We start from the raw sequence: 19,914 nt of genomic DNA, 5'->3' as shown, positions 1-19,914 counted from the left end.
CCCAGACTTGTTTTCTCCGAGGTTGCAATTAAACACAAAATGAGGCAGACACGGAATTTCCTCTTTGCTCCATTCTGGAAGACAATTCTTGAAACGTGGCAGCTTCCCTCTCTTGCAAGGTTAGCTCCAAGCCTCTGCAATCGTCCCCATGCAGACAAAGTTTTGTTCTGTGTCGCTGTAAGTTTTCCGGGCTGTATGGCCATGTTCTAGAAGCATTCTCTACTGACGTTTCACCTACATCTATGGCAGGCATCCTCCAGACAGAAAACAATTGGGGCCAGCTCACACTTCCTAACAAAGGAGTAAGCAGCCAATCCTTGCAGTTGCAAGGCCATTAAACGCTAATCAAGGTGGCCAATTGCAACATTCACACTTGCCTCAATCAGACAGAGTTCTTTTTCCCATCCTGGCTTTTTCACAGGTACATAAGCCCCACTTGCCTAGTATCCAACACACCTCACAACCTCAGAGGATGCCTGCCACAGATGTAGGTGAAACGTGAGAAGAGAATGCTTCTGGAACATGGCCATATAGCCCGGAAAACACACAGCAACCTAGTGATTCCGGCCATGAAAGCCTTCAACAGCGCAGACAAAGTTTTGTTCCAAAGCTCGAGCAAGTTCCCGTGAGATTTCGGACCCGCGAGAGGTCAAACTCGTTTCGAGAAAGCGGACAAGCTTTCCGCCTTCCGCTCTCTTCCTGAGGGGAAGTGTCGCGAGACTCGGCTCGTACGCCTGCGCGCCCGAAGGAAGGCCAGAAGGCAGGAAGGAAGGAGCGCACGCCTGCTCTCGCGATATCTGGAGGCGCAGAAGCAGGTATAGAGAGAGAGTCGGGGGAGAAGCGCCCCCCGCGCATTACCACAGGAGGCTTCGGCGGCGGCCGGCAAGGCGAATTTTTTCCTCGCCTCCGAGTTCTCGCGAGAGTTGGCGGCTCACCTTCTCCCCTCCTCACTCACTTTCCTCTCCCCGCCCCTCCCCCAACCTGGAAGCGGCGCCGTTTCGTGGAGGGAAGTAAGAGGGGAGGAGGAGGAGGATGGGGGCCCCGGCGCGGGGGCCTTGCTAGGACTGGGGCGGAGGGAGAGGCGGAGGGGGCTCCTCAGCAGGGACTCGTGTCCCCCTCCCCCGAGGGCCCCCGGCGCCTCCGCGCCTCGCCAGGCCTCGACACTGCTCTTTCATTCCCCTCAGGAACTTAGAAGCAGCCTTGAGGGCCAAAGGACAGCCAGCTGTGGCCTTCCTTCTCGTGGGGACCGAGGGCCTCGAGTTGGTAGCCGAGGGGGCGTTTCAGACCCGAGAGAAGCCATTATTCCAATTCCTGGGGAGACCTACAGCTTTGATAGACCACTTTCAGGAACTTTTCTGCCCCCTTTTGGCCGTTTGGAGGAATCCATCTCCAGGCTCAATTACAAGACGAGTTCTAGCAGTAGTTGGGAGTTGGGACCCATACATTGACCTTAGCATTTTGAAATTTGAATCTCCAGCTAAGGAAAGTTAGCTTACTATCATTGCCCTACGCCTGATATCTAGGAAGAGGGCCATTCTAGTATAAGTTGCTTACCCCCCCTCTTTTTGAAGGTCTGGGTCTTAGTCAGTTGTTTGGGCTAGATCCTCATCTAGCTTCAAACTCTGGTAAGACACCCGCATGCAGAAGAGAGCAAAGTGGCTGGATGTAGGAGAGAAGTGACGCAAGGGAAGGGGGTGGCCTTGACAATTAGGGTTGGGGGTTTTGGAGGATTGCCCCCTCTTTTGGAGCCCAGTGGAGAAGGAATGCCAAACCCAGAGAGACATGGGGTCAAGAAGGAATCAGGAGGAGGAGTGTTCTTGCATCAAGAAGCCGTATCCAGCAGCGGGAGCTCAAACAGCAAAGAGAGGCACAGGCTTTCCAAGCACAAGAGACACCGGTCCAGGCATTCCAAAGATTCGCCATTGGGAGCCCAAGACGTTGGAACACCACTGGGAAACATGATCAAGCCTTTGGTGGAGTATGATGATATCAGTTCGGACTCTGACACCTTTTCTGACGAAGCTGTCCTCAAGCCGGAACGCAGGGAAAACGATGAAAGAAAAGGGACTTCGGAGAAAAGCGACCGGCTACACAGGCACCGTCACCATCAGCACAGGCGTGTACGCGAATTGATGAAAAGCAAGCTGGTGGACAAGGAAAAGCGGAACCAAGAGTCCTCGGGCAAGTTGAGTTCTGCAAAGGACAGGGTGTCGGGGGCTTCCAAAAGGCTGCATGAGGAGAATGATGAACATCCCTCTAAGACATTCAAGAGTAGCAGCAAGGAGTCCCGATCAGCCAAACTGCATAAAGAAAGGGTCAGGAAAGAGCGTGAGGCAAAATCCGGCCACAAGGACCGCAGCAAAAGTCACCGTAAAAGAGATGCTCCCAAAAGCTACAAATCCCTGGACAGTCCAAAGCGGAAATCTAGGAGTCCGCACCGCAAGTGGTCAGACAGTCCCAAACAAGATGACAGCCCCTCAGGAGCATCGTATACACAGGACTACGATATAAGCCCTCCACGCTCTCACACATCCAGTAATTATGATTCCTATAAGAAAAGTCCCAGTGGGTCCTCAAGAAGACCGTCAGTCAGCCCACCGTACAAAGAACCTGCTGCATACCAGTCCAATATGCGTTCTCCCAGTCCTTATAGCAGAAGGCAGCGGTCAGTCAGTCCATATAATAGGAGACGTTCATCCAGCTACGAGAGAGGAAGTGGATCTTACAGCGGAAGGTCCCCCAGCCCATTCAGCCGAAGGCGATCCAGCAGTCCCTTTGTTTCCAAGCGGTCAATGAGTCGGAGTCCTGTATCCAGGTGCGTGAGCTTTTGTAATTGATCAGAAATGTTTACCTTTTGTTCAGGAGTAAATGAAGATGCTGATATCCTTGAGTCATACTTTCCATTCAGGCCAGAAAAACTACTACTATTAATATTTTGCAACATTACTAATTTGAGTACATATTTTTTGGTTGTCTTTTCAGACTTTTGCGACTTTGGTAGTTACCCTTTATACCCATGTATAAGTCCAGAAATTGTAGTCAAATTATCCCCACAAAAAACTGGGTCAACTTATCCACAGATCAATGTGAGTACTGTGATTCTTATCAAAAAAAGGAACCCTACCTTCCTCCAACTAAAATGGCAAAATACAAGAGTTTAGCCCATTCTGGTAGAATCTAAAAGAAGCATCTGCCCGCTTAACTCTCTTTGTCATGGCTCCGCTTCTGACCTTTATGACCTGTGTGTGGAAGTGATGGCCAGGGGTGGCTGGTCCCCTAATGTGGCATTGGTGCTTTGCTTTCTGAGAAATGACCTCAAGTTATCTGGGTATCAGAAATCTGCAATTTTGGTCCCCAAACCTGTCTTCGACGTCTACACGAGGTTAACTTATACAAGAGTATATATTATATCTCACAAGATTTTGCATTCTAAATCAACCAGTGAGATCCTAGCCTGATTCAAAAGCTAATTACAGTTAGTCTCTTATCGTGCAGGCTGTTTTTGAAAGGGAGTTTTCGGAAACTTTTTTTCTCTTGACTTTCATGGATCTGGCAGACTGTTTTAAGTAATATGAACCACAGTTTGTTGGCATCCCATGACACGGTAAACAGGTACAGTGGTTCATGGAAACAGGAAATTATCTCTTAAAACTTCCTTGATAGTGGTACTGTATAGTAAGAGGGGGAATCAGTTATTCAAACTAAATTAGCTTATTTATTTATTTACAGTATTTCTACTCCGCCCTTCTCACCCCGAAGGGGACTCAGGGCGGATCACAATGTACATGTACATGGCTTGATTAAATATGCCATTTATAGAGGTGGAGAGAACTAGTGTATTTTTTGGTATAATTTTTTTTTGTGATATGTGAAGGGGAGAAAAAAGAAACGTACAATCTTCAAAATTCAACAATCAAAATACAAGTATTATTTCCCCAGTCCCACCATCTCCCCATTCCCACCCGTGAACCACCACCCATGACTTCTGACACCACAACATATGGAACTAGTATCTAACAAAAATCTGTTCTTATCATTATACTAATAAATCCTTCATTCAGCTATTTTGAAAATATTTTTATCTTCTTTTTTTAAAATACCCAAATACCAGTCTCTATTTTCCAACAAGTTCTTCTTTGTTTCCTCCCTTCCCTTATGCCATTAGATATCTTGGCTATTTGAATATACTTTACTAATTTCCCCCCTTCCAAGATTTTGCTATTGTGATTCTCACTGGAAAATATCTACATATTCTTTGCCAGTTCTCTCCTGAAACAAACCCAATAAGCACATTTCTGGGATTTTCGTACTCTTCTTATTGATCAATTAGTTGGTGTCTTTAGTCTCCTTTTTACCACCATACAGGTCCACCAAACATGGAAGAAGGTCCCTTTCAGCATTTTGCATTTCCAATATTTCCCCCTTTGGGATCTATCAATTTCAGGAGTTATATAACTTCTATAGAACATTTTATACATGGTTGTTGTGTGTTTTCCGGGCTGTATGGCCATGTTACAGAAGTATTCTCTCTTGATGTTTCACCCAAATCTGTGGCAGGCATCCTCAGAGGTTGTGAGGAAAATACTTCTGGAACATGGCCATACAGCTCAGAAAACACACAACAACCCTGTGATTCCAGCCATGAAAGCCTCTGACAACACATTTTATATATGTTTTCTATGACAGAACCCACTATTGAAAATTTAATTCTTTTTTTCCATAAGTATCCAAATCTATATTTTTCCTGAAGTCACAGAAAATCATTACTGCTTTTATTTAATTATCTTTCAGGCTATATACTCTAGTTGTGTAATCTGGAAATCAATCATTTGTTTTCTTTTCCCCAAAATACTTTCCAACTCCGATTTCTTTTTAGGAAACCCAATTTTATTGTCTTTCCTAAATATATCCTGTAATTAATGATAATGAAACCAGTCTTTTATCCCTAACTATTCTCTCTCTCGTAATTTCCATTGTCTTTTATCTTCAATTAAATATTCCCTATAAATTCTCCGTTCCTCATTGTATGTTGAGTTTTACACTGTTTCCAGAGGGTGCAGACATAAATGAATTTTCTGCTTCATACCTTCCTTGTATCTTTTCCGCATCACTAGAAAGCTAGCTCTTATGGGATGCCAACTAAAATCTTTGCTATACTGATCTCTCTTCTATACCATATGTAGGCATGGCGGCCAAATCGTAGATTGTGCCCCTTTAGACTAAGCAAAACTTGATTTTCTAATTTTATCCAGTCCTTTAGTGAACTAAAGTCTTCAACTTCATAATAGTATCTAAGATCTGGAAGTGCTAACCCTCCTCTGTTTTTTGCATCTACTAGATTTCGATACTCAAGTCTAGCCTTTTTTCCAATCCATATAAATTTAACCAATTCCTTTCTCAATTTTTCAAAAAACCTTCACTCGCTTAATTATTTGCAAATTTTGAAATAGAAATAGCATTTTCACTAAAATAATTTTTAGCACGAGTATCCTTCCTAACCAGGATAATTGAATCTATCCCGGTCTTTTTTTTACCCCCTTCTATGCCTTTCTATAGTTGTTTTGATATAAGTTATTGTTTTTATTAGTTTATCAATATTGCTAAATACTTCACTTTCCTTGTGACTTTACATGCTGAAATGTTCTCCAGTTTTTCAATGTTATTGTCTTTATTTTAAAATCTGCCATACTTCCATACTTAGTAATTATTTTCATCAAATTTGTTATACTCTTTATAGGATCTTCTGTAATGACAACCATGTCATCCTCATATGCCTTAACTTTAAATTCTTGCCCTTTTATTTTCACTTGTTTGACATATCTATCTTCTCTGATTTTAGTATTTAATACTAAACATCCATATACACAAAAGGGGTGACAATGGGCAACTTTGTCTTGTTTTTTTTTGTATTTCTAACCAATTTGACTCTTGTCCATTTATCCTTAGTCTTGCTTTTTGTTTAGAGTATATTGAACACACCGAAATTCTAAATTACTGACCCACCTCATATTGAGACAGGACTTTTCCCATAAATTCAGAAATATTGTCCTGATTCAAGCCACTTCCAATAAAAATCAGTGAACACAAAGCTTTGAAACCAATACAGTCTAAACACAGAAGTCTTAGATGTTAGTATTGGTTGTGATGCTGAATTCTCTTAGACTTGTTCGTATTATAATATTTGGCTAGGGGATCCATGTGGTTCTGCCTTGAACTCTGACTTTTATCAGAATAGATCAGGTTTCACCTGATAAAGTGAAATTTCTTCATACTTGTTATGGAACTGTTGTGTTGTAAGTTAGGTTTTATGTTGGATGTGAATATATGTACTGAGCAAAGGAATCAGTATCTTAAAATTCCACTTGACTACATCTCTTAATATTTATGAATACCACTATGGGAGTCAGGTATATTCTTTAAATTGGCCTGAAGAGTTTTAACAATCAGTTATCTGTTTTTTCTAAATTTTGTTTAATCCTTTACTCACATCCATGCCAATCATTTGTTCACACTATCTGATAACTTTTATTTTTGCCTTGTTTGCTGTACTCAGGGTGAGGATGGTTTTTATTAATAATTGTTCTGGTCTCTTCATAGTAGTGGCCACTAAAGATCATTGTGAGAGGTAAACTGGTTGCTAACAAGGCTACTGTCCATGTTATTTTCCTGCAGTTAGCACATTAGATGAGCAAATCTGCCTTTTGAGTATACGCTCCCTTGTGTTTTCTGCAGTGCCTAGCATCCTGTAAATATTAAACAAACATTGCTTTGAATACTTACAGAGATCAAATCCGCCTAGCTCATGAACACTGGATGCCTCTGGCAAGTTACTTTCTTCTGATTTTTTTTAACCATTTATATCTCTTTCTAGCGGTGGTGTTAATGATAGAAAAATTAATCAATCAATTATAGTAGTATACGAGATTTATCAGAGAAATTGTTTAGAAACAACTGCTGTTGATAAACTGACAAAATCGCTACCAGATATGACAGGAAAGAGATGCCACAAAACAAATTCTGGGATTTAATCTGAATTGGCTCAGTTGCAGTTTAGACAAACTTTTATCTTTCATACCACACCAATTTGCCTGATCTCAGCTACTTTTAAGCAATGTAGGCTAAATACTGGACAGATATAACTGTAATTTCCTAAGTTCTCTTGGAATTTTTTTCTCTGGCATATTTTTTCCATTTAATATTGTTTGCTTAATACAGGTTTTACTACAGCTACATGGCTACCCCATGCATTGTGTTTAATTTCTCCCAATCATTAATTTGAGGAGACTGCAAAAATCTTCACTGCCTGTTCTTACAATGTATTTTGTGGAATGTCCTGAATGGGACATACAGAAACAAGGAATAATTCTTTTAAATATATGAGACACATGGAGTCATAGTAACCTAAATATCTTAAAGATCTTGGAAGCAAAGCAGGATTGAGGCCAGTTAGCATTTGGAGTGGAGGTGCTGTCAGTTATATTTCAAATGAAGGGACTGGCAAAACAACCTCTGAGTATTCCTTGCCTAAGAAACCCCTATTAAATTCATGATGTCACCATAGATAAATGCGTAGCTTGAAGACACATGCACACATGAAGGGATGCCTTGATTCCTTTTTTCATGCTCTTGTTTACTTTATTGGCTTTATGAGGATATCTACTTTTTAAATTGTTTTCCAGCAACTTAGGTATGTGTTGTATTCTTTCTGGTTAAGTAACTATATGTTCTGTAGTCCCTTTTCCTACAGAAGCAGGGTGTAAATGCTTTTCTGTAAAATAGCACTCTACAATTACTTGCTGATATTAAAAGAGAAAAAAATCCCTTCAATTTAACTAAGCCAATACTTAAAAATTAGTAGGATCCATGATCAGTTAGGCAAACATTTTCCTGAGAGAAGATCCAATTCTGAGGTGCAGGATTTGGCAGACTGCTGGTTTCTTGCCAGTTATGAGAAAGCAGTAGTTGATCATTGCGGTTCAAATATTGTACCTTGAGAGACGAGATGAGCCATTAGATATGGATCATCTGCACACTGCAGAGAATTCAGGAAAATTCTGTAGGTCAGAAGTGGGAGAAGTTTTCCTGTCCACCCAAGGCCACCAGCATCCCAAAAATTTTGAACCACTCCTGGAGCTGGAATGGCTAAAATGAGCTAGGTATGTGGGGCAAAAAGGTGTTTTGTTGTTGAGACCCAACAGGGGGCTGAAGCCCTCCAGAATGCTTGAATAATTGTCACACTGACTGTAGCATATCTTTTTGAGACACAATGCCTAGCATTCTGACCACCTGATAGTACACCACTGTTTCCTATGGCTGAGTGTGTTCCAGAGGAATGAGTGACCATAGCTAACAAGCTATATTTCTTCCACTCATCTTAACTATTGCTAGTCTTATTATAGTGGAAATCCAGATCATCTGTAGAGCAACCTGTGATAAAGATCACTCTTGTACAATACCACTGTGGAATGCAGTGTTGAGTACATGTTTTGTAGAACACCGTTTTGGAAGTGATAATGTTATATAGTTAGTAAATATGGCTAGTAGATACGGAAGTTTCTGGTGCTATCAAAGTGGCCTTCTGAAAGTCAATGGTAAAAAGCAGAGGCAAGCTACTTGCAGTTCTTCATATATGTCTTTGATCAAATAAAAGCCAGGGGCTGGGATCATGCTGAAATTACAGCAGTATTGCAGACAGCTTACAAGTGGAATGAGAAACCATGGCCATCCAGATGTTTCTGGCATGCAGCTCCCATCATCTCTTTCCTGCATAGCCAGTGGCAAAGGATTATGGGGATTGCAGTCCAATAACATTGTCAGAGTTGCCCAGTCATGACAAAGAAATAGAAGTACCAATAACACAAGCATGATGAATTAAAGGTCACAAAACTTTAAAAATGTATGCTGGTTTTATAGGAATTTGATGTTCTAAATTCACAAATGACCTCAACTTTGCTCCTTTTTACAACTTGCTTTCATGTTTTTCTTTTGTAATATGTGACCCAGTAAGCTATCTTTGGGGAGTAAAGCATAAACATAAAGGACTTAAAAAGTATTCAAAACACTTTAATTTGTTTAAATGAAACAAATCCATACCCCTAAACTGATTTAAAACAGCTACAATATTGAAAACAGTGTTTCATCACAAGTCTGTGCAATCTTTGTGTGTACTAAAGCTTCTTGCTGTATTTGTATATACAACTTACTTACCCGAATCACTGGACTAGTGGTTACAGGTTCAAATGACTTGTCGAAGCAATGTGAAAAGAAAACTGTTTGGACTAGCTATGTAAAATAAATGGGTCTACTCAACACAGACAAATCATTAGCTTAGTGGATGAAGCTTGGCAGGGAAAGCATGGCTATATTCTCTTGTTGCAGATTTCTCTTAGTAGTTTTACAATAAGAACTGTAAATGTTGGAGTTGGTATCCCACTATGTCTTAATATTTCCTGTATGAGAGGCCTTACAGACAGTTTGAACTATGCAAAGCAGCCAATGTGAACTTTGTAGTTATTAATTGCCAGCCTAATCTGGACACAGTGAAGCTGGAGTAACTGGCCTATAGGTGAGTTCAGTCACATTTACTAAATGGTATGAAATATTCCTAAAGCACTCATTGGCCATAGTGGGTTTTTTAAGCCAGCCTTGTGCTCTGTTTGTTCTCTTCTACAGTCTTCTGACCCTTGGGCAGTTGCATCTTTGAGCTTGATTTTAGGCAGCCTGTCATAAACAGCAGTGCCAATTGTACTTCTGTGAATGTGCTGCAATCTTTGAAAACATCTGACTGCAAATGGTTAATTTGTGTGGTGTAACATTGTTTAGTTGTTGTTACAGATGAGGTTTTATAGTTCCCATTTAGGAATGGTTTAGGTGAGAGTAATTGCTGACCTTCTAAGATCTGAAATACAGAACAACTTTATATAATTGTTTTAGAACTAAAATGGCCAGCTGGTGATCCACAAGTCACATCTTGTCCCCTAATATCCATTGTATTGTGAATTTCTGGGATGGTCAAGGAGCTCTCAAGAATGCTTTACTGGATTTGGACAGCCCATGTTTATGCCATGCACAGTATAATATGTCTGAGAATCCCTTTCAGTTTTTGAGCTAGGTAGTCATTTTGGTCTTGAAGGAAAGATAGTTCAGCGGTCAGTATCTGTGAGGACATTAAGACTTGTAAGGAATCATATAGACAAATGGACAATATGGGAGGGGAAAGTTCATTCAAAAGCATCTCCACCTCCCTCCTCTCTGGTGTTTGTTTCAGCATTAAAAAGAAAGGAGATTTATTTGTTACTATGCAGAACGTTGGCAGACACTTCTTCAACCCTTGAAGGACTTTTCTTAAGCTTTCACTCCTATTCTAGCACCTGTGAAGTTGACACACATTTCAACCCTCAAGTACTATATGGCTTTTGAGCATATCCATATAGATCCTAGATAATGTCCATCTGTTTAGAATATGGTGCAAAAATGATTATTAGTATAGTGCAGTAAATAATGTCTGAGAACCAATGTGCATGTAGAACCAAATAGAAAAGGTTAGGTTATACATGAAGAATTTAATCATATACTGGAGCTGTTTAGTCATGACCACTGCAAATGCCCAATACTCCTGCCCCCCTCCCCGATCCCCAGTATTTTGTTTAAAAATATATTTGAAAATTCTGTTTACTTAGTTAACCCCAATCACCTTCCTATGGTTGAAATCTGCTGAAAATGATGTCTGAATGCACTAGTGCAGCTGGCAGGGCATGAGCTAATGGTCAAACATTGGCTCCCATCTCCTGCCCAATTGCCCATCTTTGTTATACTTATTATTAAGCACGCTTTTACAATGCCAAGGGCTAGAAATCTGTATTTTTACCTCAAACATGACAATCTGGAAACTGCTCTGAGTCCTTTGAGGAGATAGGGAGGTATATAAATAAAGTTATATTTTATTTTATTATTTATTATAATCAAGATGTTTGCACATTCTTATTTTTATACTTGTTTTCACAGAAAGCCTGCAAAATCCCGAAGTAGAAGTCCTGCTTATTCGAGGCACTCGTCATCTCATAACAAAAAGCAAAGATCTGGGTCCCGCAGTCGCCATTCCAGTATCTCACCTGCTCGACTGCCTTTGAATTCCAGCCTCGGAGCTGAGTTGAGTAGAAAGAAAAAGGAGAGAGCAGCGGCAGCAGCGGCAGCAGCAGCAAAAGTTGATGGGAAGGAGACTAAGGACTCACCTAGTATGCTGTCTAGGAAAGAAAACAGTTTTTCTGAAATTAAAGAGCCAGTAGTAGAGGCCAAGAAGGTAAAAACCATTAAGCCTGAGAAGTGCCCTTCTGATGCTGAGATGGCAAATGTCCTACAGCACAACACAGAGACAAAAATAATGCTTGATCCTGTCAAAATAAAAGTTGTAGAGAACTCAGAGAAGAAACTGCTGGCTGCAGTTAAAGACTCAAAATTAATGGGAACAAAAGATATGAAATTTATAGCAAAGGAGGAGATTGCTACCCCAAAGGAAACAGAGGCAGCTGAGCAAGAGCCCCCACCTCCTTTGCCTTCTGTTAATCTGCTACCTCCTTTGCCAAAATCATCACCCCCAACTCAGGCTGCTCCTCCTCCATTGCCCCCTTTACCTCCTTCAACAGCTCTTCCCCCTCCGTTGCCTGTCCAGTCAACCACAGTTCACATCCCTGCTTCAGTTCCATTGTCCCTGCCTTCGTCTACCCACTCCAGGACGTCTCTGACTACTCAGGCTAACTCTCAACCTGCTGTGCAATCCTTCTCAAAGGCACATGTCTCTGTGACAACTGCTGTCACGCTTCTGAAAACATCAACATTGCCTCCACTCCCTTTTCCGCCTGTCCTGCCTGGAGAAGATGAATTGGATAGGTAAGGGCATGACAGAAAAATTATTTCCATTAAAGGTGGTGATGCTGATTATTATTTATATTCTGTCTTTCTCCCAAAATTGGGACTCAGTGTGGCTTACAATTTAAAAGTACTTTACAGCTAAAACATTCTAAATGGAAAAATGAAAATGGGATTAAACTATTGACAGTATAAACATGATTTTAAAATTACACTTAAAGAAGAAAAATGCTGTTAAAAGAAAAAAGCCATCAAAATAATTCAGTCTAAAACAATACAGCACAATCAGCCCATTCTTTTAAAATTTTCTATGTTAAAAGAACTGCTAGAATAAAAATAGAGTGGCAAAAGAAGGACAGCATTCTGGTCTTCCTGAGAAGGAGTTCCAGAATCTGGGGCAGCCACCAAGAAAGCCGCCCCTCCCATCCCATCAACTATGCTTGTGATGTAGATGGTAAATGAGAGAAGAGCCTCTACTGATGATCACAGGGCTCCGGTAGATCTGTATATGGTGATGTATTCTGCCAGATAGCCTTTACCCAAGCCATATAGGGCTTTATAAACACCACATCAAATTGTGTCTGGAAACAAACTGGGAGTCAGCTGAGCTGTTGTAACAGGAGAATATGGATTGGTACTAGTGGGGACCAAAATTATTAACCTAAGTATATACTCATCTTGGTGTACAACTGAAAAAACTGCAACCTTGCATGTAATTTGGCATTGTTAAAACTGTGTTGTTAAAACTGAAAGACAAAACCATCCTAAAATAAGACTGACCATATAGCTGTAGAAGGTAGCTTTGAACCATATAAAATGACATTAATTAACTGACATACTAATGTGGTAGAGAAGGAATTGAAGTCCTTTATAGGAGATGAAGGGCAGAGCTGCTGTAGAGAAGATTTTTAGTAGCAGATCTCAAAGAGGTTTTAGAATGAAACTCCAGGCAGCTGTTACTGGTCACAGTAGCACCAGATACAAGTGAAGTGGATGAGTTATTTGAATGATGTAAGCCAGCCCTGTAGCTGCCCCCAACACTTTCCACGAACAAAATACCAGAAGTACATCAACACGTAAATTAAAGAAGTGCTTTGTTTTAATTTTGTTTCCTTTTGTATGGTTCCTCATTTGTGGGACAGCTGACATTTCTAAAATTGGATCTAGGTGTGCTGACCTTATGCTGCTGTTTTCTTTAAAGGGCCATACATAACATTTGATTGTCGCACTTGAGATCTGAAGGTTCCCTGGCAAGCTGCAATATTTGTATGTTTTCTAAAGTTGCTTATTTGTTTAGGTCATCTGAATAGTTTTCTGAAGTAGCAATCCTACTTATCAAATCAGAATTTGATCCTGGTTTGTTAGATAAATGGAACTAGGATCAAATAAGGAAGCAAAAAAATTACAATAATTCTATCATGCAAGTAGAAGGGAAGGGGGAAGTGTATGAGCTCAAGCCTTGTGAGGTTGTCCCATTAGCTCAAACTAATCAGTCTTTGCATCACTTCCATTCTCAAGTTACTAGGGCATTAATGTTTTCTTCTTTCTTTCTCCTCCCTATCTAAGCTTAGTCTTTGTTACAATGTTCCTAGTGCTCTAGGGCAGGACTTCTTTTTTCACTCATGACCCCTTTTTGCCTGAATTTTTTACATGACCCTGGGTATATAAAATAGATATAGAAATCAAACATTTACTGTTTGAAAACTAAGATTTGTAAGGTTTGCTGAACAGTCTGATTTTCCTTTTTATAAAGTACAGCAATTTCTGCAGAGTCCACTGTAAACACTGCACATTTTTGCTAACAGATTTGTATAAATGTCTCGGTGGCATTCAGAAGCCTTTTACTGTTACCAATTTTTGTGAGCCCCACAGTTTAAGAAGCAGTGGTCTAGGACACTAGTGGTTTGGCATGAATATAATTGGACTTGGCATAAGCAATGAATTTGCGGTGAACATAGAACCTGGCTTTTCCCCCTCTGATGAGTAAGCATGTTGTTGTCATATTCAGACCTGAGTTACGACCTGTAGACCATTTTTTATCTATTTGTTCCAACAAAGCCATAGCCCATAGATGTTGTTGACACAGGATGTGTAATGGTATATAATATGACTAGGTATTATCCATGCAGTTCCTAATGTAATTCCAAGCGGGGGGAATAAGATGAATACCCCTAACTTGGAATTATTTGAATGGGAGTTTGTTGAGAGGGTGGACAATTTATTTCAAAAAAAATCTTGACAGACATGGCTTAGCCCGTGTCTAATTGTCTACCCACCTTTAGAATTATAGAGGCAAAACATTGCAAAGTCAGCTGTTTAAAACTTCAGTCTAAAGCAGACATGGGCATACTTCAGTCCTCCGGGTGTTTTGGACTTCAACTCCCACAATTTTTAACAGCCAATAAGCTGCTTGGGATTTCAGGTCCAAAACACCCAGAGGGCCGAAGTTTGCCCATGCCTGGTCTAGAAATCTTCTACAAATCTACAGAATCCAAATTACAGTACATTACTCATTAGCAGCGATCTAATACACCACAGTGTCTGCAGAGAAGCCAGTCAAGGTAGATCCTACAGAGAAAGGTGGATAAGTTACAGGGCCCAAGCCAGTCTTGATTTTTCAGGGAAGGAAAGACATATCTGTAACATCAAGGTTAAGGAAAGTTAAAAGAGAAATGTTCATTCATTGAGAAAATTCTAAATGAAAAGCACTCAGTTACACATATGGAAGTACAGTGTTCTCCCGCTACTTCGTGGTTCGCTTATCGCAGACTCACTGTTTCACGGGAATTTTATTTATTTACCCACCCCATTGCTGCTTTTAATAGTTAAGTGGCCTTTCTCCCCCTTGCAAGCCCCAGGGAGAGTGAAGCCCTTCTTATCAGTGCTGGCGGGCCCCTTGCTTTGTGTCTGCCATGTTGCCCTGGCTGCCTCTGCTCCTTCAGCCAGGGAAGAAGGAAGGCTTCTCCACCAGGTAAGTGAGCGAGCAAGGGAGGGAGGGCGAGAGAGTGAGGGTGGACGGCAGCAGAGGAGCGTGAACGAGGCGGCGAGGCTCCTTTTTTTGCCGCCGCTCCAGCTGGCCACACCGGGAAACGTGGAAGACTCGGAAGAGGGACTCGGAAATCCCGCCCCCCTTTCCGAGTCCTCCATGTTTCCCGGCTTGGCCGGCTGGAGCGGTGGCAGCAAAAGGAGCCTTACCGCCTCTTCCATGCTACTCTCCTCCTCTCACCCTCGCTCTCTTGCTCACTCACTCACTGGGCGGCGCGGCCTTTCTTCTTCCCTGGCTGCAGGAGCAGAGGCAGCCAGGGCAACATGGCAGACACAAAGCAAGGAGCCCGCTGGCACTGGTAAGAAAGGCTTCACTCTCCCTGGGGCTTGCAAGGGGGAGAAAGGCCACTTAACTATTAAAATGTTTAGATATTAAAATAAAAAGAGGGCCACTACTTCGCGGATTTTCACTTATCTCGGGTGGTCCTAGAACGTAACCGCTGCAATAAGTGAGGGAACACTGTAGTAGTTAGACAGTAATCCTACTATTTATACATGGGCATGATGAGCTTTTGCAAATAAAAAATTGGGACCTGTTCTAGCCCCTTTATATTTGAGCTAATGGATCTCCAGTTCTTCCAATCTAGTAGGGCAAACGTGTTAGGAACTGTTTTCTAATAGTGGCTTGAACTGCTTTGTAGATAATTTAAGGTACGTTTCCACATACTCAGTATGAATATTTTGTTCTTGATGTTTTGATGATCATATCACCCAACCACTAAGGAATGATTTGAGATATACACCTGGAAAGCACTAGATTAGAGATGGCTGCTTTAAGAAATAGTTAACTAATAGAAAAAGAAGGAATTGCAAAAGTTTCCTATGACTTCTTAACTTTTGCTTACTACTATCTACTCATTTTGGACCTTTTTCCCAACAGCAATGTGGACTAGCTGCTTCTTTTTATTTTTCTTTGTTATTTTAAAAGCCACTATGTTGAGATACATAGATCTGTAGCAGATAATAATAATAATAATAATAATAATAATAATAATAATAATTCGACTTTGATTTTGTGATATGAAATCCAGCATATCTATCTTGTTTGCTGTGTCATAATAAAATAATAATAATAATAATAATAATAATAATAATAAACTATTTATACCCCGCACCATCTCCCGAAGGATTTGGGGTAGCTTACACTGGGACAAGCCCAAAACAGTATTACATCAATAAAACCAGTAACACAACAAAATCACAATATAATATCACTTCTCACAAAAGTGAAAATAACTTAAAACATGGACAATAATCTCCATCCGTAGGCAAGCACCGTAGTCAATGGGCCATTTTAAGGGGAATGAAAATCTTAAAATGCATATGGTGGCTAGGGATGGGAACGACTAATGGTAATAAAGTGCATGGAATGGCCAAGGCCTAGGTAACGCACATGGCCAATCAATTATCAGTTATGAGAAGGCACCTGTAAACATCCAAGTTTTCAGATTCTTCCGGAAGGAATCCAGGGTGGGAGCTAATCTAATCTCCTTTTGGAGAGAGTTCCAGAGCTGGGGGGCCACCACCGAGAAAACCCTCTCTCTTATCCCCACCAACTGTGCTTGAGACTGAGATGGGATTGAGAGGAGAGCCTCCCCAGCAGATCTTAAAGCCTGTGTGGGTTCATAGGGGAAGATGCATTCATGAAGCTAGGCAGGCCCTGAGCCGTTTAGGACTTTATAGGTAAACACCTGTACCTTGAATTGGGACCGGAAACTGATCGGCAGCCAGTGGAGCTCTTTTAATAGTGGTTGTCCACTCCCTGACTCAGTTAACTGATTCAGTACTTTTCTGGTGCATACTGACCTCTTGGATGGGATGAGTGGTAGTGGGCATTCTGTGTCAAAAGCGAAATTTATTTATTTAAAACATTTATATTCCTCCCTTCTCACCCCAAAGGAGACTTAGGGTGGAGCACAAGATATATACAGCAAACATTCAATGCCGGAACATAAAATAAACTAAAGCACTAAAATCAATTAAATTTGTAAACATTACTGTTTAATTGCTATCAGTCTGTGTGAAAGCGTTGAGATGTAGAGATTGGCAATCTGTAAATAATTACTGTTTTCTTTGGTGTTTTAGTCCAAAAGAAGTTGTTCATCTAAAACCAGTGAAAAAAGAGAAAGAACAGAGACCACGTCACTTGCTCACAGACCTTCCACTGCCCCCAGAACTTCCTGGCGGAGATCCTTCACCCCCAGAGTCTCCAGAACCAAAGGCAGCCACACCACCTCAGCAACCATTGAGAAAGAGACCAAAGTAAGTATCGAGTGTGCTTTTTTGCTTAGCAGTAATTTTAGGATATATTATGGCCTTTTGGGCAAGGTTTTGGGCTATTAGGGGAAACATGAAAGACTGGACGGAGTCTGCATGTTAGCTATGCATCCTGCTGTGATTGTGGCCTTTCTTGAGTAATCTGAATTGGATAATTGAATGTGTACTGGTGCTTCTGTTCAAAACATGGCACTGATCAGGACAATAGCGGTATTCAGTCCAAAAGGCCAGTGTGCTAATTAAGAGATCTTGGGCTTTTCTTGGATAGGGAAATCATGTGGAGAAAAGCTCAACCTGAAGATGTGAACACACCTTCATTTTCAACATAGATGGTACCCATAACTTTATTGAGGCAAAGTTTTAAAATTAATATTGATTTTTAAAAGGTAACTTAGACATGCATTGCCAGTAAATATCTCTAACTCTGCGGTTCTTGGGAATAGCGCCACTAAGTAATGGGAAGTGAAGGAAACATGCACAGAGAGGATCTATTTCTTGACACATGGTGGGACCTTTTTAAAAAATCTATATATATAAAAGGATAAAAAAAAATTCGGCCTAGGACAAAACAACAAAACTACACTAAACTACACTTAGAAACACTAAACTTGGCAACACAACCCCTCATCCATGCCTCTACGTTCATACAACAAAAAGAAAAGAAAAATAAAGTCCTAACTAGAGGGAGAGGAATAATTGTTTTTTATCCAATTGCTGCCACTTAGAAGGCTAAACTCTGCCCACTTGGTCTCCTAGCAACCTACTCAGCCCAGGGGACAGGCACAGTTAGGCCTCAGGCCTCTTCCACACTGCCTATAAAATACAGATTATCTGATTGTAACTGGATTATATGGCAGTGTAGACTCAAGGCCCTGCCACACAGCTATATTACCCATTTATAATATTATATTATCTGCTTTGAACTGCATTATCTTGAGTCCACACTGCCAGATAATTCACTTCAGTATGCATTTTATACAGCTGTGTAGAAGGGGCCTCATATAATCCAGTTCTAAGCAGATAATATAAGATTATAAATATACAGTAGAGTCTCACTGATCCAACATAAACAGGCCAGCAGAACGTTGGATAAGTGAATATGTTGGATAATAAGAAGGGATTCAGAAAAAGCCTATTAAACATCAAATTAGGTAATGATTATACAAATTAAGCACCAAACATCATGTTATACAACAAATGTGACAGAAAAAGTAGTTCAATGCTCAATAATACTATGTTGTAATTAGTGTATTTACAAATTTATATCACAATTCATATTTACAAAAATATCACAATGAATTGAAAACATTGACTACAAAAACATTGACTACTAAAAGGCAGACTGCGTTGGATAATCCAGAACACTGGATAAGCGAATGTTGGATAAGTGAGATTCTACTGTAATATGAAATAATTACTGTGGTAATCCAGTCCAACCCAATTCTGCCATGGAGGACACAATCCAAGCACGCCCAACAGATGGCTACCCAGCCTCTCAATAATAATAATAATAATAATAATAATAATAATAATATCATACAATCCTAAGGTTAGCAGATACCCCTAAGGATCATCCAGTTCAACATCCTTCTACCATGCAGGACGACACAAGCCAAGCACTCCTGACAGATGACCATCCAAGATCTGCACAATAATAATACAAATCAAATAGTAGAATCAGACAGTTAGGAGAGACCCCTAAAGGCCATCCAGTCCAACCCAACTGCCATTGGACAATACAATCCAAACACTCCCAACAGATGGCCAGCCAGCCTCTCAATAATAATAATAATAATAATAATAATAATAATAATAAATAAGAATATCATACAATCCTAAGGTTAGCAGATACCCCTATCATCCAGTTCAACTTCCTTATATCATGCAGGAGAACACAATCCAACCACTCCTGACAGATGGCCATCCAATATCTGCACAATAATAATACACATCGAATCATAGCATCAGATAGTTAGGAGACACCCCTAAAGGCCATCCAGTCCAACCCAATTCTGCCATGCAGGACACAATCCAAGCACTCCCAAGAGATGGCCACCCAGCCTCTCAATACTACTACTACTACTTATAATAATAATAACAACATCATACAGTCCTAAGGTTTGGAGTGACCCCTAAGGATCATCCAGCTCAGCTTCCTTCTACCATGCAGGAGGACATAATCCAAGCACTCCTGACAGATGGCCATTCAGCCTCTACATAATAATGATTATGAAGATAATGGTGATGATGATGATGATGATGATAATAATAATAATAATAGAAACATAGCATCTAAGAGTTTGGAGAGACCCCTAAGGGCCATCCAGCCCAACCCTTTCTACTATGCAGCAGGACACAATCCAAGCATTCACAACACATGGACAATGTATAAATACTATACAATACTACACAGGGACATAGACCCCCTCTACCCTCACCGCTTTCACAGTGAACAAGATGATATCTAGAAAAGAGCAAACTGCTTATCTGAGGTCCAATTATATTCAAGATTGGCTGTGGCACCAGTTTGACATGCTGGGAAGGTCAGTAAACTGATGATACCTGAGCTCAGAAAAACAGCAAAATCCCAGAAGCAAATTTCTCTTTTTCCACAGTTGTTGCTTTTCTGGTTTTTTTTTCATAACTTTTTTTAAAAAATCAAGGCAGTGAAAATTTTTTGCAGACACAAAAGAATAAAATAGATGTTATATAGCAGTGAAAATTCAA

At 40.6% G+C, this 19,914-nt stretch overlaps 1 protein-coding gene across 5 annotated transcripts in view; it reads left to right on the top strand.

The window, feature by feature from the left end:
* Positions 1–730: 730 nt before the first annotated feature.
* Positions 731–19,914, top strand: part of cdk12 (cyclin dependent kinase 12) — a 66,100-nt gene continuing 46,916 nt past the window's right edge. For 3 of the 5 annotated variants that reach the window (XR_010007262.1, XR_010007263.1, XM_062984487.1), the window contains exons 1-3: positions 733–2,815; positions 11,005–11,886; positions 16,996–17,172. Coding sequence is in view for 3 of the 5 variants with exons in the window: in XM_062984487.1 (XP_062840557.1) it covers positions 1,764–2,815; positions 11,005–11,886; positions 16,996–17,172 (2,111 nt within the window). In the remaining 2 variants the exon portion in view is untranslated. Of the gene's footprint in view, positions 2,816–11,004; positions 11,887–16,995; positions 17,173–19,914 lie in introns of all 5 variants that reach the window. The other 2 variants (XM_062984486.1, XM_062984485.1) reach the window with 1 other exon arrangement.

This window comes from Anolis carolinensis, chromosome 6 (assembly GCF_035594765.1).
Source record: "Anolis carolinensis isolate JA03-04 chromosome 6, rAnoCar3.1.pri, whole genome shotgun sequence".
Lineage (NCBI taxonomy): Eukaryota > Metazoa > Chordata > Lepidosauria > Squamata > Dactyloidae > Anolis > Anolis carolinensis.
The sequence above is the reverse complement of the archived record's forward strand: the minus strand, read 5'-3'. Positions and strand labels throughout refer to the sequence as shown.